The sequence below is a fragment of the Citrus sinensis genome, chromosome 8 (genome assembly GCF_022201045.2).
Source record: "Citrus sinensis cultivar Valencia sweet orange chromosome 8, DVS_A1.0, whole genome shotgun sequence".
NCBI lineage: Eukaryota > Viridiplantae > Streptophyta > Magnoliopsida > Sapindales > Rutaceae > Citrus > Citrus sinensis.
In genome coordinates this window covers 28,586,651-28,613,762 of record NC_068563.1, presented here as the reverse complement: position 1 = coordinate 28,613,762, position 27,112 = coordinate 28,586,651, and the positions used below count along the sequence as shown (strand labels likewise).

Here is a 27,112-nt window from a genome sequence, read left to right as displayed (position 1 = left end):
GGTGTACCAGGAATTCCACTTTCACGTGTCACTTTACAGAACTTATGAGAAACAACTCTATAACGGAAGAATTAAAAGGTAAAGGAGGACAATGTGGCCAAGAGAGCCCTTCAGTGACGTCCTCGAAACATCATTGCCTCAGAGTCTCTACTGCCATAACTACTTCAAAAACTTACAATTTAAGTACCAGTCTTCCTTCTCTGAGTTCATCTTGGATGATTTCATTTGAACCTGAAGAATGTATCATTCATTTACTAGTTTTGAACCTAATTTGGAGTGAAAAGAAAAATATATATATAGAGAGAGGAAAATTGCATAGAAGATCCTACAATTTTCTGGCCAAAGAGCATGTTGCATCCAACACACAATACACATCTGCCATTTCCATGTCAAACCCATAGCTGTCATCTTTGTAATGATTTTTTGGGCTTTCAGCCACCACGTTGACACTAGACATTGAAGATATGATTAACCATAGTTATGTAACTTAAAGCCCTACAAAAAAGAACGCTAATCATAATTAATCTAAACAAAACGCTAACAATAATTAATCTAAGAAGAATGAAAATTTATAATTGTCGGTTATTGAAACAAAAATCGATATGTCATCAAGTATAATTCAAAAAATCTTACACATACACAAGGATAACTGGCTGATTTGTTTGTCTGGAAAATGCATATAGACAATGGTTAGAAGTTATAACAAGGGATCGCTTTCTTAAATCAGTAGCACGTTACGGATACACTACTGTAAGTCAACACTCCTCCGTCAAAGCAAGTGCATTGTAAATTTTCTTGGACATCATTCGCAAGCAAAGAATTGTCTTACTCGATTACTCACAAAGAAAATCAGATAATAGGCAATTGAAAAATCTAAAAACAAACATTCAGAAAATACAAACAACTGATCTTATTCTGAAAATAGTGAGTGCCCATCAAGCAAAAAAGATACACATTCAGTAGAAAACAGTCGATCGTAGTAACAAAACCACAAATGATGGAACAGAAATCCAAAATCCAGAGCTTGAAACTCATAATAACCTTGACTAGTTTGTCGTCAAGGGGCACAAATAGTTCCTTGATATCAATCTTTCTTGAAAACAGTGGAAAATCTTAAGTTCAACGGCATGCTGAAAAGTACAATGTTTAGATACTATGTGTGTACACAAGTTTTACACAAGAAGAAACGGAAGCATGGAGTGGGATCATTTTGTAAGACAGAGCCTTCCCATTGCAAATTGGGTGAATCAAACAGCTCCTCTTCACAAGAAATGACCTCAAGAAGATGCTGCACCCAAATAATCAGAGTCAAGTTGCATGTGTGACGGTGAAACGAGTGGGTAGAATGAAATAAAGCGCTTCCAGTTCTTGATTCTGATTTTCGAACTGGATTAGTTGCTGAGACATGAAGATTCTTGAATCTTGATTGTGAAATTGCCGAGATAAGGCAGATTCAAATAAGATGAGAAGAGAACGATGTACAAGATAGGAGCAGGACAGAGAAACAGGGGAGGGAAAGGATTCAGTTTTCAGTTATAATAACTGCCATCATCAGGACACCTGTGCTGTTTGCATACCTGGCTCCTCTTACGATGCACCTTATTAAAATAGAATTGTTATGGTCACTGCACTCTTTCAAAATCTTTCACCTTTTTTCATTGAGCCTAAGATATGTATGTACAAGGTAATTGACCATAAACTGAGAGAAGCTAAAATATTGACTTCACAAAATAGAAACAGCGGCTCCATTCAGCAGAAACTGAAATTGTCTGCCTTTGCCCATGTCTGTTAAGAACTTTGAGAGCATTAATCTTTTCATTTTCTCATCTTGCTTCCAACTTTCCATTAAGGTTTTTCTTGATTAAATCCGCTTTCACAAGGTTGATTGGGAATATTTTCAGATTCACAAAGTTCGGAAAGGAGGCAAATAGGTAAATAAATTGGAATTACTCTAAAGGTAGAGGAAAAGCACAAGCAAGTAATTCACACCAATCAAAATATGTATATACATCTCCAAATCTCTGAACTGGTTAAAAAGGGACTTCTCACAACACAAGAAAGCATCAATTCTGTGCCCTTTTTTTTCACACCAAGCAATTTCACAATAACCTATCACAATTCAGAAAAGAACCAACAAGGGCAATTCCGAAATCATATTTCATTTTCATATTCTAACATAATGAACATGCACATCACCTGGATCAGGTCCAAATTTCTAGTACATCCAAACAAACCCTAAAAATCCACCAAAGATTTGAAAACACAAAACATAAAAACGACTTCATCTAGTAAAATTAAAGGCCTAAACTACTAACTACACAAATCACATAACACCCGAATTCACCGACCGATGCAACAAACTTCCTTCAAGAAGAAGTAAACTTAGTAACAGCTTTGGTACCCTCAGAAACAGCGTGCTTAGCCAGCTCACCAGGAAGTACAAGTCTCACAGCGGTCTGAATTTCCCGAGATGTAATCGTCGGCTTCTTATTGTACCTTGCAAGCCTAGAAGCTTCCTGGGCAAGCTTCTCGAAAATATCGTTGATGAAACTGTTCATGATTCCCATGGCCTTGCTCGAGATTCCGATATCGGGATGTACCTGCTTCAGGACTTTGAAGATGTAAATCTTGTACGTCTCGATGCTCTTCTTCGCGCGCTTCTTCTTCTTGTCGCCAGAGGCGGCTTCTTTGGGAAGCTTCTTGCCGGCCTTCGGCTTCTTCTCCGCCGGCGCCTTCTCGGCCACCGATGTCTTCTTCTCCTCCGCTGGCTTCTTCTCAGCCGGCTTCTTCTCCGCCTTTGGTGCCATTAATTTCGGTTTGGTAGAGAGAGAGAAAGGCAAGGCTTGTAGATATTTTCTTTTCCTTTTACTTCGAAACGATAAGAGTAAAGCTAGGCGTTGTGAAGAAGCGTCAAGTGTTGGAGAGATATATATAGGACGGAGATCTGGAGTTTAATTCGTGGATTTGGATTCACGCGGATTGATGACGTGGAGTGCGTGAACCGTTGATGGGGTAATGGGAAAATAATCGAATCGACGGTGGAGGTTGTTGGAGTCAGAAAGTGTGCTAGTTTGTGTTGCGGATCGCTGACTTGGCATATTTGACAGTCGTTAGATTGTTTAAGATTATTTACAAAGTGGACGGTTTAGAGGAGACTTAAAATTTCGGCTGTCGTGAATATAGTTGAAAATTAAAATCAGATTCGAGCGACATCAAAAAAAAGATCAAACTCGCGCGGGAGGGGGTACCGCCTTCATTATGGCGCCTTTTCCCATTTGGTTCTTTGGTCGCTCAATTACAGAAAGTCGGAAACACCCTTGGATTGCGTAAGAATGCTTCCCATGAATTAGGGGCATGCTTGTGAACCGGGGCAAACAAATCCAAAATTCCAATTCCCTCTAAATCTGAAGAAAATCGCACGCCATAAGTCAATATTTTATTTTTTGAAAATTTTGAAATTCACTCCAACAATATTAAAATGGTGCTTGTCTAGTTGTCTTTCAAAAAATGAAATGATGTTAAAAAAAATTTACATAGATTGAGACAATTATCAATCTCCTTTTTGTTTTTTTCTTTTCTCTTTTTTTTTTCTCCCTTCGCAAGGAGCTTCTCATTTCATAGCTCAAAGGAATTGACATTTACTCAACATCAAGAAAGCTCAAAGCAAGCAAAAGTACATAAAAAATTTTGAAGGCCAGTTCGAATGTTTGATACTGTTGGTCTTGTGGAATAAAATAAAAGTAGTTTTAAACAAGCAAGTGATGCGTAGACATAATCTAGGAAAGTTATTGTTAAACAAAATTAGTTAATTGATACGCTTTTGGATTCAGCTGAAATACAACATTTGCAGAGGAGATCCAAAGATCATGCAACAGTGGATGTGGAAGTAGAGAAACAACAAATTGGCGATGCAGTGTAGAATAAGGTTGATTAAGAAGAGACACAGCACATCAGAACAAATGTGCCATGTCTTCGCCTTCATTCAAGCATCAAACATGCAAGACCAGGAGTCCAACACAAGTAATAAAAGAAACTTAGATATCAATTGTCAAATAAAGCATAATGCTTCAGATAGGCAATGTGTTTCTTGCCAATTAGAGGTCCCTGTGCAATATGTTGGCTGTGGACGGTAAATTATGGACACATCCCCGGTATTTCCTTTTTCCCAGAGAAGTTCCCATGAGAATAGAACCATATCAATCAGAATTTAAATTATAGAATGTATCAGCATAATAGAAAGGTAAAGGAAGAGAGCTTGTTCTTTTGATCTTCAGGCTTGTATGCAACATTTGCAGATGGCAGCTCTCAAATCCTGCAAACAAATTTTAAAGAAGATAATAAGGCAAGGCACGTCTTAATTAGCCCAGTTTCAAACAAAACATTGAGTAAGGATGCGTTATAAAAATATCAAAACCAGCACAAATATGAACATGCTTGAAATCATACTCAGCAAATTAAAAATACTGGTGAATGATACAAATAGAAATTTATGTTCAGATCACCAATTCGAACCAGAGAAAGCTAGGCTCGCCAGAAGGATCTATGACAAAAATTTGTCCAATTGGTTGGGATGTGAAAACTGACACACTCATAAATGGAAACATATGTATTTGCCAAGCACATACTATATGTGTGGGGGGACAAATGAATGAATAGAGAGACAGACAAACAAATTTTATGTGGCTATTATTAACAAGGGTATATTAGAAAACAAATTTAAAGTTTAAACTAGCCGAGCACACTGAAACAACGAAAAAAATAAAGAAAAGAAAGATTCTGATGTGTGAATTAGTGATAAAGATGATCCCAGCAGTAACGCACCAAAGGTAGAAGATTTACAGAGGTGTACCAAAACCCTACATATGAGGTCGGTTCTACCAAGTCAAAAAAACTGTGAGCTAAAATAACATGCTAAGTGGCACTAAATCCCTCGGGGACCCATTAATGAAGGAGGTCAAAAACAATACTCGCAGGTCAAAAACCATTGATATATATATATATATATATAAGGTTAAATATTACAGAACACAGTTTTTCATTGTTCAATTTGAGAGTCATACAATTCATCAATTTACAGAATAAGCAGCATATAAAGTTGTCACTGTTGATCGAGTAATTTTCCTTTTCTTTTATTCTGACTTTTGAGATATAGAAAGTGTTTGTTAATCAGAGAACAAATTGCAATGATGTCCAAAACAAACAGAACAGCAAGAAACTACAAATGAAAAAGTATAACTGGCACATAAGTCAAAACTAATGTCTCTTTGCATCCAACACCTACTCTCTACTAGCAGCTTAATACAAACCATCCAACTAAACTTAATCACATAGTTGGAAATTCCAATTCTCATATTTTCAATAATATTGCTATCACACCGAGACAAATTGGATAACCATATATACAACAATATCAAGCCCCAGTCCAACAGACTAACAGAGAACACCATGAGACACTGTATGTAGTAGTGTATGTGGCATAAATTCCGCAATCATCAAATAAAGAATAAACCATTTACATCCACAGTCACAAATTTAGGCTTTTAGCCACCATATGTAAACAAAAATAAATACATTCCAACCTCAATTAAAAATAATAGATATTACCTTTAAAAAATAATAATGATAATAGATATTCGTGACACAAACGTAAACAAGATTCTAAAATATACATCAATATAGTTTTCATTATAAAATATAAAATCATTACCTCCTCGAATTATCAGTGAAATTTCTGCAAAAGACTCTTCCATCCATCAAATTCATACCACCAATAAACTCTCTCAACCCCAACCCAATCCCCTTCTCCTGCTCACTCTCGCCTTCATCTTCGTCGTCACTAACCACCACTTTCTTCATCATCCTCTCAAAATAACTCCCATACACATACTCCTGAGTGTACCCACGCCCCTCACTATAAGACACCACGTGTCCGTGCCACTCCCACACTCTGCAATCCGACTCCTTTTCCTCGTGAAACGAGACACACACATAGTGCTCCCCTATGGATATCGCTTCGCCCGAATTCGGTTTCAAGGACTCGGGTTTGCCGCTTGTGATTGCCTTAGTGATTTCTCTCTCGATTTTGGCCTCCTCTGTGAGTCTTTGAATGTTACTGTTGGTGGGCTCTTGGGAATGTAAATGGGTTTTTGAGAGGTTTAAGGGAATGAGGGATTGGATTGAAATTGAATCAGAATCGCTGTATTTGCATGAAGCCATTGACTTTATTTACTTATTGTAGTCTTTTGTGATTTGGTTGGCGGGTTTGCTGGCGATCGTGAAAGAGAAAATAACAGGGTTTTCGGCCTTACGCAGACGTCGATGTTTGGGAAAAAAATTAATAATCTAATTTAATATGAATTTTGAGGGTATTTTTCACACAATTAAAGGTCTTTTAATTTTTTTAATAAAAAAAATATATTTTAACTAATTTCTTATCAAAATACTCAATATTAACTTCAAAATCAAACACGGGCTAGTCAGATATTAAAAGAAAGATTGACTTGCTTAACTTGTTTAATATCATGTTAGCTTAGTGGGTTGTTATACCCCCACAACGTACGTTTATGGAAAATGACACAAAATTTCTTAATATTTTTTTAAAAAAATTAAACTTTAATTTGTTAACAAATTCTATTAATTTAAAAAAAATATTTTCGACTTATAATTACTATTATCGCCTTCTAACATAGAAGTCAATATATTGACTTACCCATTTTACTCATAAAATTAATAACAAAATTATAAACAAACCTTTAGTTATAAGAGTTGGAATTTTACAATAGAAATTCAATTTAATATTTTATTTTTCTCAATTGTTTATCTTCAGATTCTAAAAGCAGGCCATGTTCTCTATTATTTATCCGAATCACAGTCAGGAAAAAATTTCGTCTCCTTCTTCACAATCGTTACAATCTACTTCTTCGCCGCCTTATCTCCAACTTCTCCTCTACTGTCATCCCAATGTGATACACTTTCGTCATCAACACGTGCTATGTCTTCATTGTCATCATCAACATTTTGACCAGGGGTGGCCAAATTATCCGACCCGATCCGAAAATTTTCGGGTTCGGATCGGATCGGGTGGTCAACAAAACCCGATCGGGTGAAATTGTCTCAACCCGATCGGATCATGATCGGATCGGGTGAAACCCGATCGGGTTGAGACAAAAAACTTGAGCAAAAATTACAGATTCACACTTACAGTATCACACATACACACACATGACACACTCACATCTCACATGTGTACAGGCACTGAGTCAGTAACTCACTCTCACAGAAACAGAATACAGATCACAGTACAGAGTACAGACTCACGGATTTACAGTAATTCACATTTCACAAAGTATTCACCGCAACAAAAGTTACAAAACAATTCAGTAATTCACCAAGAAAACAACACAAGCGAAGCAAAATAACAAGTAACAACTCACAGTCACAAACCCTCACTCACGGTATCACTATCACAATTCACAAATCCTCACTGTCACACACAAATCACTGAAACCAGCAGCCGTCAAGCACAAGCAGGCAGCAGCCAACCCACAGGCCCACACTCATTCATGCCTCACGGAGTCACGGCCTTCGTCACTCACCACACGCAGCAAACACACACGTACAGTTCACGGAACTAGCTTCAACCGGCCACCACACACAGCCAGCAACCACTTCTGAGAATGGCTGCAACCAAGAGCCGGATCCACGCCTACATATCTACTGCAACCACTTCGCGAAGATCGTGACCCGATCTACAGATCTGCTGCAACCAAGCGCCGGATCCACGCCTTGAATCCGAGAACGGCTGTTGAGTGTTGACATCCGGCCACCACACCCATTCACAGTCACGCCTCACGGGTCACGGATCCAGCCTCCAGTCTCAAAAGGTTTCTGACTCTCTTCACTCTCTGTTTTGGAATTGGAAGTTGGAAAACGTGGAAGTTTGGAATTGGAACTTGAAGGCCTGATGCCCGAATCAGCAAGACAGCAAATCCGGCTTTTAAAGTTATTTAAGAGATGGTATATATTATATAATTATATATGCATTAATGATTAATTATAATTTTTATTTGTTATATGTTATATGAGAAATGTTAATTGTAACTCTGTATGTTAATTATATATAATTATATATTGTTTAATTTTATCAATAAAATGAAAATAATCTGGCATTAATTTTCTGTTATTAATTAATAATTGATTTTTTGTATGAATAGTAATGTTAGACTAAAAATTAAAATTAAATATTATGTTACAATATAAATTATAATTATATATGTCATATGATATGTGTATTTGTACAATAGTTTCAACTTCAACAAAAAATTAACCAATTTAATTGCAGTAGTTTTAATTTTCAACTTCAACAAATAATTAATCAATTTAATTAATTGCATGATAACCATTAACCAATAAGTAAATATTAAGTGGTTAAGTACATATAATGTGGGCATAATAAGAATTAAGAATTTAAGATACGGATATGAATTAATATTATATTATTTTGGCCAATGGATAATTAGATATTATAAATTAAATAATTACATTAATTTCTTGGTTTTCTTTTATGGAACATGCATCTTGAATTCTTGATCATATGTAAACATTATGGTGGAAAATTGGAAATATCGATTTAAAAAAGTTTCATAAAATTAAATTAACAATTATTTGAATCAATTTGTAATACTAACTATTAAGTAGATTTTTTTAATAGTCTTTTTGTGTTTTAATTTATGAATTAATGATTAATAATTATTTTTTAATAGTCTTTTTGGTTTCTTTTAAACGGCTGTATGCCTGTATCTCCCGAGGTCCCCATGGCAAAAAGAATAAAAAAAATAGAAAAAATACAATAAAATTATAATAAATTAATTTCCTTAGTTAGAATGTGACTTTCCAGCACCAAAACCCCTCAGGAAAAAATACAATAAAATTATAATAAATTAATTTCCTAATTTCACCTCCCCAATTGCCAAATTAATTATAACCCGAATTGATCCGAATAACCCGAATTAACCCGAATCCGATCCGATTACACATGACCCGAATTCATCCGAATAACCCGAATTTAATCCGAACCCGAATTAACCCGAATCCGATCCGAACTCCACCCGACTTTTTAACCCGATCCGATCCGAATTTAATTCGGATCGGATCGGATCGGGTTTTAAGTTCGGGTGGAGTTTGGATCAATTTTTATCCAACCCGAAACCCGATCGGGTTGATCCAAACCCAACCCGAACCCGATTTTGCCCACCCCTAATTTTGACGAATTCCGAAATGAGTAGCGGCGCAAGCAGTGATTAGGCACGAGTAACGGTTGGGCATGAGCAATGGCATGAACAGTGGCACTAACAACGAGGTCTACGTGCCGCAAGTTAGGAAATTTTGTTAAATGTTTGTGATTTTTTGATAGGGGAGGAGAGTCTCTAGTTACTAATCAATTAAAATTTACTGCTTTATATCTTCAGTTATATAATTCACTCTACAATGACTTTTCACTATTTGTTAGAAATAATTAGAGTATATGCTAAGTTTAATTAAAAACGGTATAATCAAACATTATTTGATTGTGATCACAGAATTGGCGGATGACAATTTGTGTTGTCGTTCGTGGCCAATACAACAACTTGTTTATTAAGCGAATAACATGATTGGACGCGATCAATGAACTAATTGTTATTGCCTTTAACAATGTCCAATTAAACATAATTAACCTATTTAGCATTATTTGAATTTTGACACAACTGACTATTAAATATGTTTGATATTAAATAATACATAATTACTCAAAACTCAAATACAATAAGAATATAAAACAAATGCAAACTAATACGTAGATCATTTACTTAATGATTTGTGTCATAAATATATTGACGCAACAAGACCTCAGAGATAATTATTTGTATCATATAAATGGGATTGTGATTTATGGTCTTAAACATAAAGCCGACATAAATAAAATGTATACGCGCTTGACATGTTACTTATTATGAATGATATTTCAAATTATCATTGATTCTTCAACATAATGGAAAACAATATATATGAAATATACAATAGGTAATTAATCTCATTTTCAATGTTATTAGGTTACTATTATTGCATCACAATTATTCTTACAAATTGTTTTTAGTTGAGATCAATTAGTTAAAACTATTGCACCACACACAATGTTAAGTTACATATTAATAAACTCACCACCAGTTCTCTACTGGATCCGAATCTTTCCCGCCACTCGCAGTTGCAAAGGCCCATGCTCAGAGTTAGAGCAATCGAATTAGGTCATTTTCGGAAAATCCTCTCCATCCGAGGTCCAAAAGTCCAAAATGCCCCAATAAGATCTTCCATTTGAACGCCGCCGCTTAAAATCAAAACCCTACTTCACTTTTGTCCTTCCCATCTTCTCTCGTTACAAGCCCCAAAAACGCAGCCGCTGTTGTAGAGCTCAGGTAACATCACTGGCCAATCCATCAATTAATTTAACGGATCTGATCTGTTTTTATCTCTGTTCTTCTGTATATGTTCTTGCAAACTTTGCACTAGCTTCGTGTTTTTGTTGCACTTTCACGTTCTATAATCTCTTTCGCTTGAGCTAATGTCGTTTGTTCAAACGCATAGCGTACTGAAATGTGTTTTGATAATCACTAAGAACACAGCGTAAGAAATCGTTCAAATTTAATTTTCTTTAGATATCAGTCATTTGTTTTTTTAAAACTTACGAAGAAAGAAGCGATCGCTGATTGATTAGTCATTTGCATTTAGCATACAAATATTTAGGTCGCATCTGTTCAAGTAGCATTATTGAAATTTCATCACTATATTGTTACTTTAATTTAACAACAGAGCTCTATCAAAGATATAGAGATTTCAGGGCACCTTTTTTCTTTTCTTTTAAATTTTGACTATCTTATATTAGAGAAGTGGACGAATGATTGGCTACTTTGCTTCTGATTTTATTTTTCCTAATGAGTTGGATCTTTTAATGTTTTTTGCAGCTTCATTTTGAAGAATGGTGCGAGTTAGTGTCTTGAATGATGCTCTCAAGAGCATGTATAATGCGGAGAAAAGAGGAAAGCGACAGGTCATGATCAGGCCATCCTCGAAAGTGATTATCAAGTTTCTTTTGGTCATGCAGAAGCATGGTTTGCTCCTTCACTTTGCTATAGATATGTGCTTCTGATTCAAGCTCGAGTAGGGAGCTATTTGGAACTTGAAATATATGTTTCCTTATTATTTTTTGAAAATTGATTTTATAGGTTACATTGGTGAGTTCGAGTATGTAGATGACCACAGAGCTGGTAAGATTGTGGTTGAATTGAATGGAAGGCTGAACAAGTGTGGAGTTATTAGTCCTCGCTTCGATGTTGGTGTGAAAGAGATTGAAGGCTGGACGGCTAGATTGCTTCCTTCAAGACAGGTTAGTGCAGCCTTTAACCATAGTGAATGTTCAAATAACTTATTTTTAGTTATGTAATTGTTATTCATGAGATTTGATTATATCAATATATTAGACACTGATAACATAAGAGAATGGAACAAGGGCTTTTATTGTCGAAACCATGTTTGATGATTTGATAGCATAGCGCATATCCATTTCATATAGGTGTACAAGTAAATCAAAGAAAAGTATACATTCCAAAACTAGTGTGTAGGATCATGCACGTGATATCTCTTATATTCCTGTGCATTGTCTAATATGAACAATTTATACGTTGCTAGTTTTCTTAGTAGTCTTCTGCCTTTTGTGGTTGTATGCATTCTACTAGACAAATTCTCTGCAACTGAAATGATATGACTATGTTCTGACAAATGCAATTAAACTTTGCAGTTCGGATATATTGTCCTGACAACATCTGCTGGTATCATGGATCACGAAGAAGCAAGGAGAAAGAATGTTGGTGGCAAAGTACTTGGTTTCTTTTATTGAAGCAAGATATACGCATGAGAGACACTTTTGGAATTTTTGGCTTATTACCTTAGTATTTTTACCCTTCTAGCGATGGAAATCATGTTTTTTTTCGTGCCGGATGATTATATTTATATTGCATACTTTTTTTGTTATGCTTCATCAATATTATGTTTAAATGCAAATTTGAGATTTTGGTTGTTGGATCCTTCATTTGCAATGATTGTTCTGCCCAGATATTTTGTGTGGAAGTTGGTCTTGCTGTTGATTTTGTTCTCTATCCCACTGTGAAGTCTCCACTCTCTTCTAGTGTGTGCAATTCGGGTTTTATGAAATTTGATGAATTCATTCATATTGATCTTCAGGATTGATGAAGACTTTATGGTGTGTCCAGTGGTTACTACTTATGCATTAAAAATAATTTTCTAGCTTATGGATAAATATGATTACACAAAACGGCGGCATCATTGAATTCAGCAACTTGTGTGGTTGTGATTGCTCTAGTCGTTTTAACAGTTTCCTGCCCATTACGTGGCTTGTAAAGAGATTGTGTTTCGTCATCCTTCAGTCATCTGGGTCTCTATTCAGTTTTGTAATTTGTTTATTTTCAAAGTTGCTGTGGTTATGGTTAAATTAATCGTTCTTCATTTGATATGTGCCGCTGGGTTTGATCCGACGGTGATTGCCTACTGAAGCACTTATTCTAATTCTTAAATTTGTTTAAAGATCATACGACTATTACTTTATCTGGCTTCAAGCCTGATAAATTAAAGCAAGCAGCAAAATATCCATTGTCTATTTTATCACTGGCTTGCCAGATTTGAGAAATTGCGGATCTCACAGGTTCATTTACAGGTCGTTTGCAGAAAGTATAATTTTCTGCATAAATTCGGTCAAAATGCTGTAATTTACAAAAACTAAAAACTCCATAGCCTTTTGGATGCATGATTATAATGGTCCTTTTTCTTCCAAATGGGCAAGTCTTTCTCCTCTTCTCTTGGATGTGAACAGAAAGTAATCCTGAGCTCCGAAATTCGACTATTCCAGTAAGCTTTATATTTAGTTATATGCCTCAGTTAATGTACAATAAGCAAAGACATCAACATAAATCATATTGAGCTTATTTCTTTAATTTGTTAATCACTAGTTCAATAAAAGAAATGAATGCAGTTTTTTAAAGCTAGCAACCTTTGCTTAAACTGAGTTCTGTTAAAAAGGCTTATTTCTTTAATTTCCGGATTGCACAGAAATCTTATAGCAACCTTAGCCCAAATCCGGAGTAACCATCAGCCTTTATAACAGAACTCAGCTGCAACTTGCATTTCCAGATTGCACAGAAAGCTGCCACTTACATTAGCGAAGAAACGAAATTATATTGAACTCAACGTACCATGGATCATATTTTTTTAAGGCTAGTTTCATGGCAAATAAGTGAATAGCACGTACAGGATAGAAAGCAACGAAACACATTTAAATCACAATAACATACAAAGTAAAACAACGAAAAAACTTTGAAATCAATAGCTCGCTTGAGCATCAATAACATTTCATCCAAGCTCGATACGTATTACATAATGAAAAAGTATTTTTTTTCTTATTAATTTTAATTTTTACAAACCTTTCAGATCCTACAAAAACAGCTTAACTGGTGTGGATATGCATGCCTGAGCCGTAAAGCATCTCATCCGAGAAGTACTGCCAAAGGTTCCAAAGTTGCCCATCTGATCAAAGACACGACAAAACTTCAACTGTCAGGAATTAGGACACGATCATCATCCTGATCACTCCCCTCATCACCATTTATCTCGCCTCCGGCGTGAGTAGTACTCGTTGATGCCATTAGAAACATCACATTGAATCGCTGCTGGCCAGCGCCTAGATTTATCAAAGAGAAGAGTGAAAGAGAGGTTTCTCAGCTTTAAAGGGAAAACAAGGAAAAGCTAACTGGGTTAATTAGGTTACTGGGGAGAGGATCTTCCTGGCATATGCTTGAAGCATTAAGTTGCTGGCCCATGCCATTATTTTTTCAATCAACTTTTTGTTATTTTTATGATTATAATGGTGAAAGAATGCATGTAAAGTAGGAATTCCAAGCTAGTTGCACTTTTTAGTCTATTGGCCTGTTGCTCCCGTATTTTTTTTTTAATTTTTTTTTTTTTTTTTTTTGCCTTGTCATTGTATTTTGGACTTGTATAGCCTTCCCCATACACCCAATGACCCAAACTACTAATGTTTGTCTGGTATAATGGACAGTTATACTTTATTTCTATTTGAAAAATTGAGAGCTTTGTCTGGTATAATGGACAGTTATACTTTATTTCTGTTTGAAAAATTGAGAGCTTTTCTACTATTTCAGAAGAGGAACATCTAGGTATCTTTGTTATTGAATTTCGTGTATAAATTTGAGTTGAAATAAGGAAATTATAATATTTTAATTTTGGCGAGCACTTCATCGTATTAATGTCGTTATAATTCATCAACAAGCGCGTAGATCAATTGGCAAGAGATTGTTCTGGCTTAACTAAGATCCTCAATTCGAAACTTGGGAATGCAGCTGCGTTAAATACTTGTTGGGAGAGTTTTGCTGCCCCAGTGGTCCTACCCGGCTCGAATCTGAATTAGTCGAAATCTAATATAATTTTCGGATACTAGATGGTTTAATATAAAAAAAAAATGTCGTCCATTCAAATACACGAAATTAATTTACTAATAAAAGGAGGTCAATTCAAAATTAATGGTCATTTCCAAAATGATGAAGGTTTTAAAACATTAGGGATCTAATTGTGAATTGGAGCAAACATTTTACAACTCTTCTCCGCATGATTTATTGACAAATTTATACTTTATTTCTTAATATAGTAGCTTAAACATTCAGCGGGCAACTTGCATTTGAGAGTACTTGACAGTTGACACGCTGGTAATTAACCATTATTTTAAAGAAAAAATGTGAGTTTGTAGACCAATAAACATGTCATGTGGGGCATTATGATTAGTAATATGTCCGTATTTTATGGAGTAGAATGAATGAGGGCGACCGACGAGTAGCGAAGAGATCATAAATTATCAAGTGCACTACGTAAATTAATAAGACTCAGGAAAAAAAAAAAAAAAACTCACCTTGCATTGGGATTTTTCATTGTGAAGCGGGCACAGGCCACTGTATCTATCTGCAGATCTATCTGTATTTCATTCATTTGGTCCAAAACTCACTCGATCTCACTGTTGTAGAGAAGAGTCTACAAAGGGTTACGTTTTCTTTAATTGTTATTGCCTAATTTAAACTTTAAATGTTATCCATTAATAAGTACGTAAGACTAGAGCGAAGGCAGAGGACATAATCAATAATTAACATAATTTTTGCTTTTGTCTCACACGTCAGGTGTATTAATAATTATGGTGCATTAATTAGTCAATGCTACTTCTCTTAACTAGCTTTAGGTTGTAGCTGTTGAATTGTTAACGAACAATCCTATTGTTTGCATGGGCAGGTTGCCTTTCTTTCGGATTCGGGTTTCTGTGATAATTTCTACACCACCACTTTTATCTGCACCATTGGTTTGGGTGTGCATGGTTCCGTTTGGAAGTGAGGAATTATAATTTTTAAGATGCAGCTGCTGTAAAATAAAAGTTATAATTTTAGAATAAAATTCTTAACTTTTAAAATGCTAAACTGTTAAAGTTTAGTTATAAGGTATAACCAAACACCTTGATAGTTAGATTGTGGTAGTCCAATTATTTCACGTCACTCTCAAACGCACTCTATATATAATTTAAATATCATGAAGTAATAATAATAAAATGCGTAATTTGCGCATGTTGGTGGTGAATATATAATCTCATCTTTTGGTCTTACTAATATTTTAGTAGCATCATTTATATGTATTAGTTTCTTATTAGTTCTTCTTATGTATATATAGCTGAAATATTGTTTTTCACATCTATTTGTGGTTCATTTTTTTTTTTATTCCTTCCAAGAGACTTTCTATCTTCTTATCTTCTTATAAACAGCTTACTATCATGGGAATTTTAATGGCGTATGCACGACGTAATGGATGAATCATGCTTCAACACTAATCCTCATGATAATTCTCTTATCTTCACGGATCAAATTCAGTAGCCAACTGGCTACATGTTAATAAAAAGATGGCCTTGTTTCATTTGAGAGGATGATTAAGAATCTGCAAAAAACTTTATCCCATTCTTTTTTTTAAAAAATTTTATTACTTAAAAAATAAAATTTGCTTCTTAATTACCATGTTCAGATATTAGGAATTGGATTGAGGGCATCGATCAAACTTCAGTTGAAGTTAACAAGATTTTAGTGGTGACTAAAGCTGATGTGGATGAAAACAAAAGGGTGCGTTATTTTACTTGTAATCAAGATCCAGCATGAGTTTGTTCGTGATTTATGAATACCTGCTCAGAAAGCTTGAAGATGGTAACCATTTTCAAGTCATTTTTACTTTTGCATATTGTGCCTGCACAAGTCCGACCCTTGCATGCATTCATAAATCAGTGCTCTGATCATAACCTTTTTATGTGTACTTTCAAGCTTTCGCTGATGAGCTTGTGAACAAATTTTTCGAAACCATAACTATCATCATTTGCCGATTGAGGAATCTAAATGCGGAACAAGTTTTCTTATTCACAGCACATAAAGCAAAGGATTCTTGGTAATGGTACGGACTCGAGAGCTGAGGCATCTAAATTCCTTTCTCTGTTACAATTGAAGGAAATAAATTTCGATATTCATTTTTTGATGCAAGCACACACACACACACACACATATATATAGACATCAAAGAAGTGTCCCCTTCCTTTAATTTAGTTTCTTGTGGAGTGTTAGAGATTTTAAGACTTTTAGCTGCGGATGAAGGTTTCAAACGGCACCAGTCCTCAAAAAATAAAATCAAATTAATTCCAGCTCTCTGCAGATTCTCGTTGCATCCACAAACTTTATTTTGATAGCAGGACCGACAACTGCAAGGCCCCAATGCAATAGTCAAATAAAAGCTCATAAGAGGTTTATCAGCTTTTCGAGTAAATGCTTGCCTGAAAATTATAAGTCGGTGCACCTAAAGCACAGTTCAGCTAAATTATTGTCTACTCCTCTAATGGAATATCCCGCAATCATTTTTGCTTTAGAGGATTGCATGTGCAGGTGGTTGTGTTGCCCGTTGGTGTGAAATCCGTAGCTATTAAATTTTTCTTTTTTGGATATACCGTAGCTATTAAATTTAAAAGGAGCTATATAAGTCCTTAATTGGTTCATGATTTATTAAATCAAGACACAACTAGCTACAGTTCTTGACTGATACTTGTAAGATGATGCTATTAATAGCCGCCAGAGCAGTTAGCAGTACAACAAGAAAGCTTTTGCCATCAATTTCTAGAAGAGCTTTCATAATATTTTGCTAATAGAACTTTCATAATTTATTCTAGAAAATATTTATAAAAAAAAATCATATCAAAACCTCTAGTTCCAGAAATTAAGTAGCTTGTGTGATCATAGGCGTAAAATATATTCACGACCAATCAAGCTACACCCAGGGTGAAATTACTTTCATTTTTAATTTCTTACCCAGAAGATAGAATATTTTTGAAGTCGGGGAATTATAATCGGATGTGGAAGATGATCCTGGTCTAGTATTGGAAAGACCTTCATGTTATTCACACCCATTTAAAAAAAAAAAAAAAAAAAACCCAGCATTGATACGAACACATACAGGCTGTCGTATCCTTAAAAGAGAGAATGAAAATGTTATATGAACGGGCCCAAAATCAATTAATTTGGCATTATCCAAACAAATGTTACGTGAATAACTGAATTCAATTTTTCAACCACTAGCCTAAGTTGCAATACTCTGAGAAAACTTCGTCAAAGTCCTCAAAAAAACCTATTTGGTTTATTGAATTAATAAATAATTATTACAGCGAAAATTTTCTAATCCGAAATTAAAGTTGAGAATTAAGGTTTGAGATGAATTTATAACGTCACAAATCAATTTTTATAATGATATAAATTAATTTATGACATCATAAATCTATCCTAAATCTTAATTCTAAATTTTCATCATGTATTTAAAGTTTACTCATTATTGCATACGCAATACTTTAAAAAAATTTAATTTCAAGTTAAAGTTCGAGACAAATTTACGGTGTCATAAATCGACTTTTATAATATTATAATTTGTTTTATAACACAATAAATCCATCCTGAATCTTTATCCCAAATCTAAGCTTATTCCATTTTTTTTTTTATATTTCACATCTCTATCATTTAAAATCTTTTATGATCGTCGTACTAGACCAATATTATATTATAAGTTTTATATCCAACATTTTTTTTTATATATATATTATAGAAATTAGATGTTTTATTCTACAAGACCACTTGTCAAAAATATTGTATTGTGGTGATGATTAGGATGCCAGCTCACACAAACTTTTTTCATACGCAAGATATCTAAACTCATTGGTCTCTCATAATTGGTGGAAATATAACTCAAAAGTAGCAAACGAGACAGGTGGCCTCTGCGCCTGGAAGTCTTGCTAGCGTGTACTAGGAGTGATCGGCGCACCAGAACGAGGACAAAAAAAAAAAAGCAACTAATTACTTTTAAAAAAATAGAAGGCGCATTTTAGCTACACCCACACCATCATAGTCGGGGAGATCGGAGAAGCTTGATTTGCATTGCAGCCTTCAGGTGGATAAATAAATTATCTCAATTATTTTTTCGTTTTTGCTCAAATTAAAATCAAACGAACCTTTTTTTTAAAAAAAAAAAAAATTCACCTCTCTTTATTTGTAGCTGGCCTTCCGCTGTTTTGATCTGGTACTTTTGAACAATTAAGTTCATTTATATGCATGTAAACAAAGAAAATGAACGTGTGTCGTTTTGCTTAGTGATTTGTGCGTTTTGTTGTTTTGATGTGCAGAGAGGTGTATTGTCTTTGTTTCTAGCTTTGATTTTATTTAATAGATGGCCGCTCCACCTGCGAGAGCAAGAGCTGACTACGATTGTCTCATTAAGCTTCTATTGATCGGAGACAGCGGTGCGTGGTTTTGCTTTTTTCTCTTCCATTTTCTCGAGGAACTAACAGATCTTTGTTTGGCTAGATCGCATTTTCTGATTATATTTTGTCACGTGCATTTTGTGAGATGTTATTTCTTCTAAGGATCTACTTCGAAAGGGGAGGTATTTTAATTTTTTTTAAGTTGTTAAAAGAGTCGAATAATTGAAGAAACAAAGAAATTGCACGTGTTTTAATTTCGCCTTTTGAAATTTGATGCATTGTTGCGATTTGAAGTTGACCTTGTTAATGTCTCGATAATGCCGCGAAATAGATATATACATACTCTATCTCTCTAATGAAAGCATCAGTAGCAGACATGTTGGTGTTGTATATTACTATCCATAAATTTGATGGCTTGCTTTTTAACTCCTTGGATGAAGCTTGTATAGTTTAGTGGTTGATTTCTGAACATGATTTGTTTGGCTGTGCAGGTGTGGGTAAGAGTTGCCTTCTTTTGCGTTTCTCAGATGGTTCCTTCACCACCAGTTTTATCACTACCATAGGGTGTGTGTTCTCTTAACGGCGGAGTAATGTTGCAGTATCTTGATGTTTTGTATTTCTTTTCGTTCATTCATCTCTCAGCCCTTACAAGTTCATTCCTTTTCACACAGCATTGATTTTAAAATAAGAACCATTGAGCTTGATGGGAAACGGATCAAGCTCCAAATTTGGGATACAGCTGGTCAGGAGCGCTTCCGAACAATCACAACCGGTAAGTTTTCTGATCCTTGTGTTTAATTATAGAATTTTGTGTGACGACCGTCCTCCTTAACTGAACAACTGAGAAAGAAATTGGCAATGATTGGTGATTTGTACTTTTGTTGTTTAACTCAGAGATCCCAGGGCTAACATAAACTGTTTTGAGGAGCCTATATACTGTATATTTGTGAATGTTAAAAATTTCTTTGTTGGAATTGCGAAAATGGTTCCTGTAAAGCAACCTAAGAGCAGGAATCGACGATCTACCGCTCCCTCTTAGTTGCAGATGCCCATCAAAACTAGTTGTGTCCAGTTTGAGCTCAGTCAAGGCCTCATTAAAGAATTGCTTGAACCCTATCTATGTATTCTTTCCCTTGCTCTAGTACCCACATGAGCCCTGAGGTTGCTTGCATACTAGTAGACATAAACTAGTTGCTTCGCTTGCATGAGTGAGAAACTTCTTGCTGTCCCTGATGTCTAACAGATGCCTGATCCCACCCTCTTCTCTGCGAGTCGAGATACTGATATTTCTCCTAACTTACCCCGGTACGGAGTGCGAACAATCTACAAGATTATTGGCTCATTGCCATTCTTCCATTTTATTCCAAGGAGGCTGCTGTAGAATAGTAACCTTTAATGTTTAGGGCTGGATGAGAATCTAAGAGTGGATGTGATTGCTTAAAGGCTATAGACAATTTCAGAAAACTGAAAGCTTGATTTTTATTGAGGAATTGTTGCATTAAAATAGCCCTGGTGGGCATGGGGGTGTATGGGTGCCGCATTACACAGCTCCGTACATGGAAGTCGAGCTGGAGATCCTATGTAAGCACAACTCTATGGGAGATTATTGTGAGTGGGACCTTGATGCCTAATAACTATAATGCTGCAGGTTAACTTTAAAGCCAGTTGCCGCATAAGTGGGGATCACTTGGATCTGCACATGCAACATATGTCTTAGAAATAAGAACGCCTTTCTGGTTGGCTCAAGTCTTAGGTAAAGCCTTGGATTATTGTGCACCTGCCTGCCACTTAGCCAATTACCTGAAATTATTCCATCATATTGCCAAATGTCAAAATTCTGTCCTGATGCTATAAACACCGGAGCATGTGGCTGTGGCGTAATATCTAAAATTTTTCATTGCTTTCTTGATACCTCTATTCAGTTAGAGTCTATATCATGTCACTTTAAGAGAGGCAGTGTCCTTTGTCGCCATTAGAAGTACATGAATGCTTGGAGGTCATATGAATTTGAGCTTTGGTCATGCTAAAGTTTTTGTAGAATTGTTTCTCTAATGGATTTTATGTTAGTTTTTTTATGTGTTGGAATTAGTTTCTAAACTCGGTTGTGGTTTATTTCGAATTCTTCCCTATTAACCTTTATTTCTCCCTTTTTCTACAGCTTACTACCGTGGAGCCATGGGAATTTTGCTGGTGTACGATGTTACTGATGAGTCGTCTTTCAACAGTAATCCTCTTATTTTAAATATTTTGAACGCACTTGGAGCCATGCATGTGAAAGGATTCTGTCCTACTTTTCTCTTTTTAAATTCATTTTGCTCTATATTCATGTGTTATTTAAGGTGCCTTTGTTTTATTGGGGTGTATCCTCCTTATTTGGCAGTGCTCTGTCGGTTTAAGTATTGTACTTATAAAATTGCTTCTTATCATTTTTCAGATATTAGGAATTGGATTCGCAACATTGAACAGCATGCTTCAGATAATGTCAACAAGGTTTTGGTAGGAAACAAAGCTGACATGGACGAAAGCAAAAGGGTAAGTTACTTAATTGGTAATCAAGATCCATAATGTGTTTCTTTATGATTTCTGGATCTTTCTTCAGAATGGAAGATGGCACTTTCACAGTATTTCATAAAGCCTCTGTAAAATATATTCTTTTGGATTAATAATTGAGGCAACTCTTTTCTTTATCTCCACCTCCTTGCATGCATTTGTAATTCAGTGTTCTGATCATATCCTTGGTATATATTTTCAGGCTGTGCCTACCTCAAAGGGTCAAGCACTTGCTGATGAGTATGGTATAAAATTTTTTGAAACCGTAAGTATCTCTTGTGGATCGTGGAAGCATATAACATGCAGGTGAAATAGTGTTGGTATGTATTGAAAGATACTGTGTATTGCAGAGTGCAAAGACAAATCTAAATGTGGAGCAAGTTTTCTTTTCAATAGCAAGGGATATTAAACAAAGGCTTGCTGATACTGACTCAAGATCTGAGGTAATTGTTTTATTTGAATTCCTCACTCAATAAGTAAATTTATGAACCATGCACAGTTTCGTTTCTTGACAAGTTTTGGTCTTTAATTTTCAGCCCTCAACAATCAAGATTAATCAACCAGACCAGGCCGGGGGGGTTGGTCAAGCCGCCCAAAAATCGGCTTGCTGTGGTGGTACTTAATAACCCATAACTTCTGAGGCACGTCCAGGTGTAACTCTTGGAAAGGGAAAAGGAAAAAAGAAAAAAAAAAAAAAAGAAACAAAGAAAAGAAAAAACTAATTGTGATGACTGTGATGGATGCTTGTAATTTTTCTTGTCATTCTTTTGAATCTTGTTTTAGCGTGTGAAATGTAGTTTTTAATTATTGAGAATTTCCATTGTGGCAAACAGCTCCTTCTATCTTGTGACTGACATATTTTTCCTTTTTTACCCATTTTCTTTTTCTGAACTTTTTATTTTTATTTTTATTTATTTTTGTTTCTGCTTGTGACATGACATGCTTAGTTTTTTGGGTTTCTGTTGTAGAAAGGCAAATTTTGTTATTGTCAAAATTCCGTTAAAACTTGCTGTGGAATTCCGTTTCTTGATGTGAAAAATTAAGTACCGATTTGTTATTATACTAAAATGACTTGAATATGACCAAGTGTGCCGACCCTGAACCAATGGAGTTTGAAACTGGAATCCAAGTTGCCATGGACGCTGCGGCTGGCTTAATACCTACCGGTATTATTGAATCCGATGCAGCGAATATGTAAGAGTGCCCTGAGATTTTTTTAGTTCTTTGTGTTGAATAAGACAGTATTTCATATTTTGGAAGGTTTCAGAAATTCAGGGCTTAATCAGAGGAAGGAATTATTTAATTAGCTGCAAATTTATTCAAGATGTTGTAATTACAATGATAATAATCTAGGTCAATTAGTCTCTCTTGCTGTGATTGACATTCTAATTTAGCTTAATTAGTAGAAGGTAGGGCTTCTAATACTATTTTAGAAATGTAGGAAAGCCTTTGGTGAATTTCAAGAGTTTCAGAAACCTCCACTTACTGTACAAACATCATCACCACCACCTCCATGAATAAAGAATATTTACATTGAAGCGGTAAAAGTAGGCATGGAGCAAAACAATTTCTATTGCACCTGAAAGGTGACAGAGTTGAGTCTTCACAGATCCTACATCTCAAACCTAAATACACATAAGCTTTGCTCTTGTGTCCTTTACTACACACTTCTTTGTACATCAAAACACATTGTCTCAACGAACTACAAAGCAAGAAACCAAATTCTGGACAATTTGGAGAGCATACGAGTGATTGGGTACATAGGTTAGTAACAACTTGTTACTATGCACACATTTGCAAAATGCTTATTAATAATATCAACTTACAAGTTCAGTTCTTCTCTTCCATAAATTCGCTGAAGCTCACGGGTAGCTGCTTGAAATGATTCTGAGAATAGAGAAGAAGAAAAAAGGTTCAAAAAACAGAACTAGAGAAAAGTATTGAATCCGCCAAACAGAAACCCAAAGACAAGTAAGAGTCATGCACAAGAGTATTTAATGACAGAACTCAGATCAAAGAGTATTTCAATTACCTTTCCAAATCTTAAATGATTTCTGGTTAATAGGTGCACCAAAAACGGTTTGAATGGTATCAAATAACAAGCTCTCAGGAGTGCTCCTTAATTCTTGTACTATCTGATAGATTGTCTTTCCATTCTCAAAGTATATGTGATTGTTCGGATGTTTTGTTTTGCAACCAGCATGGCGTTCAAACTCATAAGCATTTAGCACCTTATACAACCATATATATCCAATCATTAGGTCTATAGAACTTCACAAGAATATCTAGGATATGTTAAAAAAAAGACTCACCTTGGAGTAATTACATGATTGACACCCGCAGAGATAACCCGAACCTTTTATAACACCGCGAAGCTCCTTGTTACAAGCAGGCATATACCATAAGTCATTACAGCAACATCAATGAAAGAAACAGATAAAAGGTTGGGAATTTACCTCCCGTGACAAAGATACATACTTCACAGGAACCCCATCAAGCATACCAGTTGATATCAAGCTTCTGACATTTGAAGGGAAGCTGTTCGGAGCTTCTTTCTTGGATGTTTTAAAATCTAGTTTACTCTTGGAAAGAGATTCAGGCTTTGATTTAGCTGCTCGAGAGGAAGCTGCAATTGCAATGGCATTGTTAGATGTATTCAACTGTTTTTCCGAAGCTGCTTCAGTTTGATCTGAAGATTGATTGTATGAGGAGTCATAGCCACCAATTGGCTGACCCATGGAGATAATTTCATGTTCGTCATGAAATCCAACAAAAGATATTATATTGTTATCATCTTTACTATAGGTGTCAGACAAAGATATGGCACCATCCTCTCCCTTGCAATAGGTGCTACCTGTTGATCTGATATTAGTATCCCCCCGGTTATATGTATGACCCATCAGTGTGACAGTGTCATCCTCCTTATTATATCCCTGTGCCATTGTCATATAACCACTTTGGTTCTCCCTGGTATAGGCTGGAGCAGTAGACAAGTCATTGTTATTTTCACTATCAAAACTATGTACCTTTGGGGCATTCAAACCACCGATCGAGTCCTTAACCTGATTGACTTTCACTTTTCTACACCCACCGTAGTTAAAACATGATGCTTCAGGACCGCCTATTCCATGAGATATTGACAATCCAACCGATGAATCTTCCCCAAAATGGTCCTCAAAACCCTTTCTTCTCGAATCATCTGTTCCAACAGAAGATAAGTTCCTTTCAGCAAAATTGACAGACCTGGCAGACTCAGATTCAAACAAACGGCCAATAAATTGATTTGGGACTGTCTGAAAACTGGAAGTGTTTTCCCAACAAGGAACATTTGAATTTGATACTTCAACTCTTGGTTTGTTGTTTGCAGCTTGTACAGCTAGCTTCTTGTTAGGAAAGAGCTCTGAATCGCCAGCATCGACAAACCACTGATGAGGCCGCTTTGGTTCAATCCTTGAAGGATTATCAAATGCTGCATCTCCATCATGCCCAGTTCCCTTTGCCATCCAAAACCCCTTGTTCTGAAAAGAATGCCAGAAACAAGTACTTTAAAATTGCTAATTTGCTTGGCTCAATGCCCACATGATTCATATATACAAGAACAGAAGGAAAGATTGAACACCTTAATCCATATACCAATAAAAATGAAGCATTATGACTCCAGAATCAACATTTTTCACAACTTATATTCTTCTCCTTACTGTTCCCCTCATTCAACGAAACTGAAAGGGTTACTCTTTCACAAGGATTAGTCTCTTAAGTAGACTATATTTCCAAAACTCATAGGGGTTACTATTTAGTTTCAGAAGAATAACTTAACTTACACTCTCTCAAGTCCTGAGCACTTGCATGTTATACTTTCAATAATGACTAAGCCTACTCCTACATCACGTTATCATGACCCTCCAAAAGGTTTTATTACCTTAAAAGACTAGAAGTTCGCATCTAAAAAAAATCATTCACTGGGGGTTCTAGCATAGCTCTCACTTTATGCCTCAAACCAAAATGCAGCAAATTCATTTATCTCTGTTTGCTTGTTGGTCAAAGTTTGAAAAACAAATATGAAGAATACAAGCTTTACCATGCTAAAAGGATCAAAATTGTACAAGTAACTAACAAAGAACAAGTATATTAAATGTGAAAAAAAAAGAAAAGAAAAAGTAATTACCATATTTCGTCTTCAACTAGTACACTGAATTTCAACTTCTCACTCTGCTTGTTTTCACGATTCCAAAGCAACCTCTGCACAAACAAAAGCAGAACATAAAAACGACAGCCATTTCGTGTACAAACAAAACTTTGTACGTCCTTAAGCACACAAGAGAAAAAGAAACACACACAAACAGAGACACTAACCAAAATTAAAATTTTTCCACAAATTACTAAATTGCAGACATAAAAACCTAAATTTTCATAAAATCATCATTTTACACAAAAAAAAAGAAGGTTATGCTTTTGAAACATATTCGGATGCAATTTATTTTCAGCCCAAAGAAATGTGAGCATCAAAGGTTTTGCTTTTGAAACATATTCGGATGCAATTTATTTTCAGCCCAAAGAAATGTGAGCATCAAAGCTTTAAGGACTCAAAGTCCGTACCGTCGAAAGAAGATCAACGGAAATCCAATCGTACGGCCGATCGCCAGCAGAAACGCCGCGAATTTTCCGGAAAAAACACACCGGCGGCGGAAATTAAGAGGAAACGGTGAGCTAGAAGCACTTGATTTTTTCTCTTGAAGGGAAATGTACTAGAGAATAGGATATAATACACCCGCACGATCACTAAGTCACGGATGCATGGTGTCTTTATCGTACACGTGTGAAGAGGCGCATTGATCTATGCCGTTGATTTTGGCGAAACAACTTTCGTGAGGGTGTTTCAGTCATTCTGGTTTGAGAAGAGTGGAAAATCTTAAACGGGTGGTGGTCAGATAGACTATGTAACATTCGTACGTGGCCGAATAGTAATGGTCATATGTGCACGAGTCAAAGGCAATTTTGTTGTCAGGTGATTGATTTCAAATAAGCTTGTTCCTGTAGGCTGCAGCTTCTGTGATTTTGTCTATGTATTATATTATTACGAAAAAATAAAATCATGCTTCATTTTAAAAAAAAAATTTAGTATTATTTTTTTTTATTTTACACTTGATGAGACTGATAAAAAATATGAATTAATTTTTTTTTAAGATGAGACAGTCTTATAAAAAATAAAAAAAGCTATTAGCCAACAATACAAATAAAGAAGCAATGCAAAATAAAGAATAAAATAAGAGAATATATTATAGAGTGATTTTATTCATTTCAATTGTGTGTGTACAAAATAAAAAGATGAGCTCTCTTTTTATAGTTATATAATCACTCCATGAAATTAATAAAAAATTATGGATCATAATTCCTTGTGAGATAGTGAGAGTTATAGGGAAGCTAAAGGTTGCTAATGGGAGGTGGTGGAAAAGCTAAGAGATATATGTTATGAACATCTATATTTATTTTAATAAATTCATAACACTCTCCCTTAAATGTTCATTACAAAAAATATGTTTTCGTCATTCAGAATTTGATATCCTTCATCATCCCATCCTAAGTACTCTTCCTCATAAACACAAATATATACCAAATTTCTAATTCTTTGTCTTTGTAAAC

General features: G+C 35.3%; 6 protein-coding genes across 7 annotated transcripts in view; 2 read left to right on the top strand and 4 right to left on the bottom strand.

Moving 5' to 3' along the window:
- LOC102628579 (actin-depolymerizing factor 1) overlaps positions 1–7,900 on the bottom strand; it is a 44,251-nt gene extending 36,351 nt beyond the window's left edge. The window contains exon 1 of the mRNA XM_052432426.1: positions 7,890–7,900. The gene's annotated coding sequence lies outside the window, so the exon portion shown is untranslated. The remainder of the gene's footprint in view (positions 1–7,889) is intronic.
- On the bottom strand, positions 2,144–2,915 carry LOC102625669 (histone H2B.3). The gene has a single exon (XM_006488205.4). The coding sequence runs from the start codon at positions 2,805–2,807 to the stop codon at positions 2,367–2,369; it is 441 nt and encodes a 146-aa protein (XP_006488268.1). The 5' UTR covers positions 2,808–2,915; the 3' UTR covers positions 2,144–2,366.
- On the bottom strand, positions 4,022–6,379 carry LOC102625393 (hypothetical protein). The gene is made up of 2 exons (XM_006488204.4): positions 5,708–6,379; positions 4,022–4,312 (listed from the first exon to the last, which is right to left on the bottom strand). The coding sequence occupies exons 1-2, from the start codon at positions 6,214–6,216 to the stop codon at positions 4,306–4,308; spliced, it is 516 nt and encodes a 171-aa protein (XP_006488267.1). The 5' UTR covers positions 6,217–6,379; the 3' UTR covers positions 4,022–4,305.
- A 2,381-nt stretch (positions 7,901–10,281) lies between the features above and the next one.
- Positions 10,282–12,111, top strand: LOC102625104 (40S ribosomal protein S15a-1). Its single transcript, XM_006488203.4, has 4 exons — positions 10,282–10,448; positions 10,995–11,141; positions 11,256–11,416; positions 11,828–12,111. Exons 2-4 carry the CDS (start codon positions 11,009–11,011, stop codon positions 11,924–11,926), a joined length of 393 nt encoding a protein of 130 aa, XP_006488266.1. The 5' UTR covers positions 10,282–10,448; positions 10,995–11,008; the 3' UTR covers positions 11,927–12,111.
- A 6,330-nt stretch (positions 12,112–18,441) lies between these two features.
- On the top strand, positions 18,442–22,363 carry LOC102624647 (ras-related protein RABE1c). 2 transcript variants are annotated; one of them, XM_006488201.4, is made up of 9 exons: positions 18,442–18,612; positions 18,845–18,961; positions 19,414–19,486; positions 19,594–19,694; positions 21,081–21,146; positions 21,357–21,454; positions 21,675–21,737; positions 21,823–21,915; positions 22,009–22,363. In XM_006488201.4, the coding sequence occupies exons 2-9, from the start codon at positions 18,889–18,891 to the stop codon at positions 22,093–22,095; spliced, it is 654 nt and encodes a 217-aa protein (XP_006488264.1). In that variant the 5' UTR covers positions 18,442–18,612; positions 18,845–18,888; the 3' UTR covers positions 22,096–22,363. The 2 variants fall into 2 exon arrangements, with proteins under 2 accessions (XP_006488264.1, XP_006488265.1); XM_006488202.4 differs by having other exon boundaries at positions 18,454–18,741.
- A 623-nt stretch (positions 22,364–22,986) lies between these two features.
- Positions 22,987–26,233, bottom strand: LOC102624362 (uncharacterized). Its single transcript, XM_006488200.4, has 6 exons — positions 26,069–26,233; positions 25,638–25,711; positions 23,929–24,990; positions 23,785–23,850; positions 23,505–23,703; positions 22,987–23,359 (listed from the first exon to the last, which is right to left on the bottom strand). The coding sequence occupies exons 2-6, from the start codon at positions 25,638–25,640 to the stop codon at positions 23,295–23,297; spliced, it is 1,395 nt and encodes a 464-aa protein (XP_006488263.1). The 5' UTR covers positions 25,641–25,711; positions 26,069–26,233; the 3' UTR covers positions 22,987–23,294.
- Positions 26,234–27,112: the final 879 nt, after the last annotated feature.

Coding starts and splice junctions, on each gene's coding strand:
- LOC102625669 (XM_006488205.4), bottom strand. CDS start 2,807: ATGGCACCAAAGGCGGAGAAGAAGCCGGCTGAGAAGAAGCCAGCGGAG.
- LOC102625393 (XM_006488204.4), bottom strand. CDS start 6,216: ATGGCTTCATGCAAATACAGCGATTCTGATTCAATTTCAATCCAATCC.
- LOC102625104 (XM_006488203.4), top strand. CDS start 11,009: ATGGTGCGAGTTAGTGTCTTGAATGATGCTCTCAAGAGCATGTATAAT. Junction 11,142..11,255: donor TTTGGTCATGCAGAAGCATG/GTTTGCTCCTTC, acceptor TTGATTTTATAG/GTTACATTGGTGAGTTCGAG. Junction 11,417..11,827: donor GATTGCTTCCTTCAAGACAG/GTTAGTGCAGCC, acceptor TAAACTTTGCAG/TTCGGATATATTGTCCTGAC.
- LOC102624647 (XM_006488201.4), top strand. CDS start 18,889: ATGGCCGCTCCACCTGCGAGAGCAAGAGCTGACTACGATTGTCTCATT. Junction 19,487..19,593: donor AGTTTTATCACTACCATAGG/GTGTGTGTTCTC, acceptor CTTTTCACACAG/CATTGATTTTAAAATAAGAA. Junction 21,738..21,822: donor GTATAAAATTTTTTGAAACC/GTAAGTATCTCT, acceptor TGTGTATTGCAG/AGTGCAAAGACAAATCTAAA.
- LOC102624362 (XM_006488200.4), bottom strand. Junction 23,704..23,784: donor AATCATGTAATTACTCCAAG/GTGAGTCTTTTT, acceptor TGGTTGTATAAG/GTGCTAAATGCTTATGAGTT. Junction 23,360..23,504: donor ATCATTTAAGATTTGGAAAG/GTAATTGAAATA, acceptor CTCTATTCTCAG/AATCATTTCAAGCAGCTACC.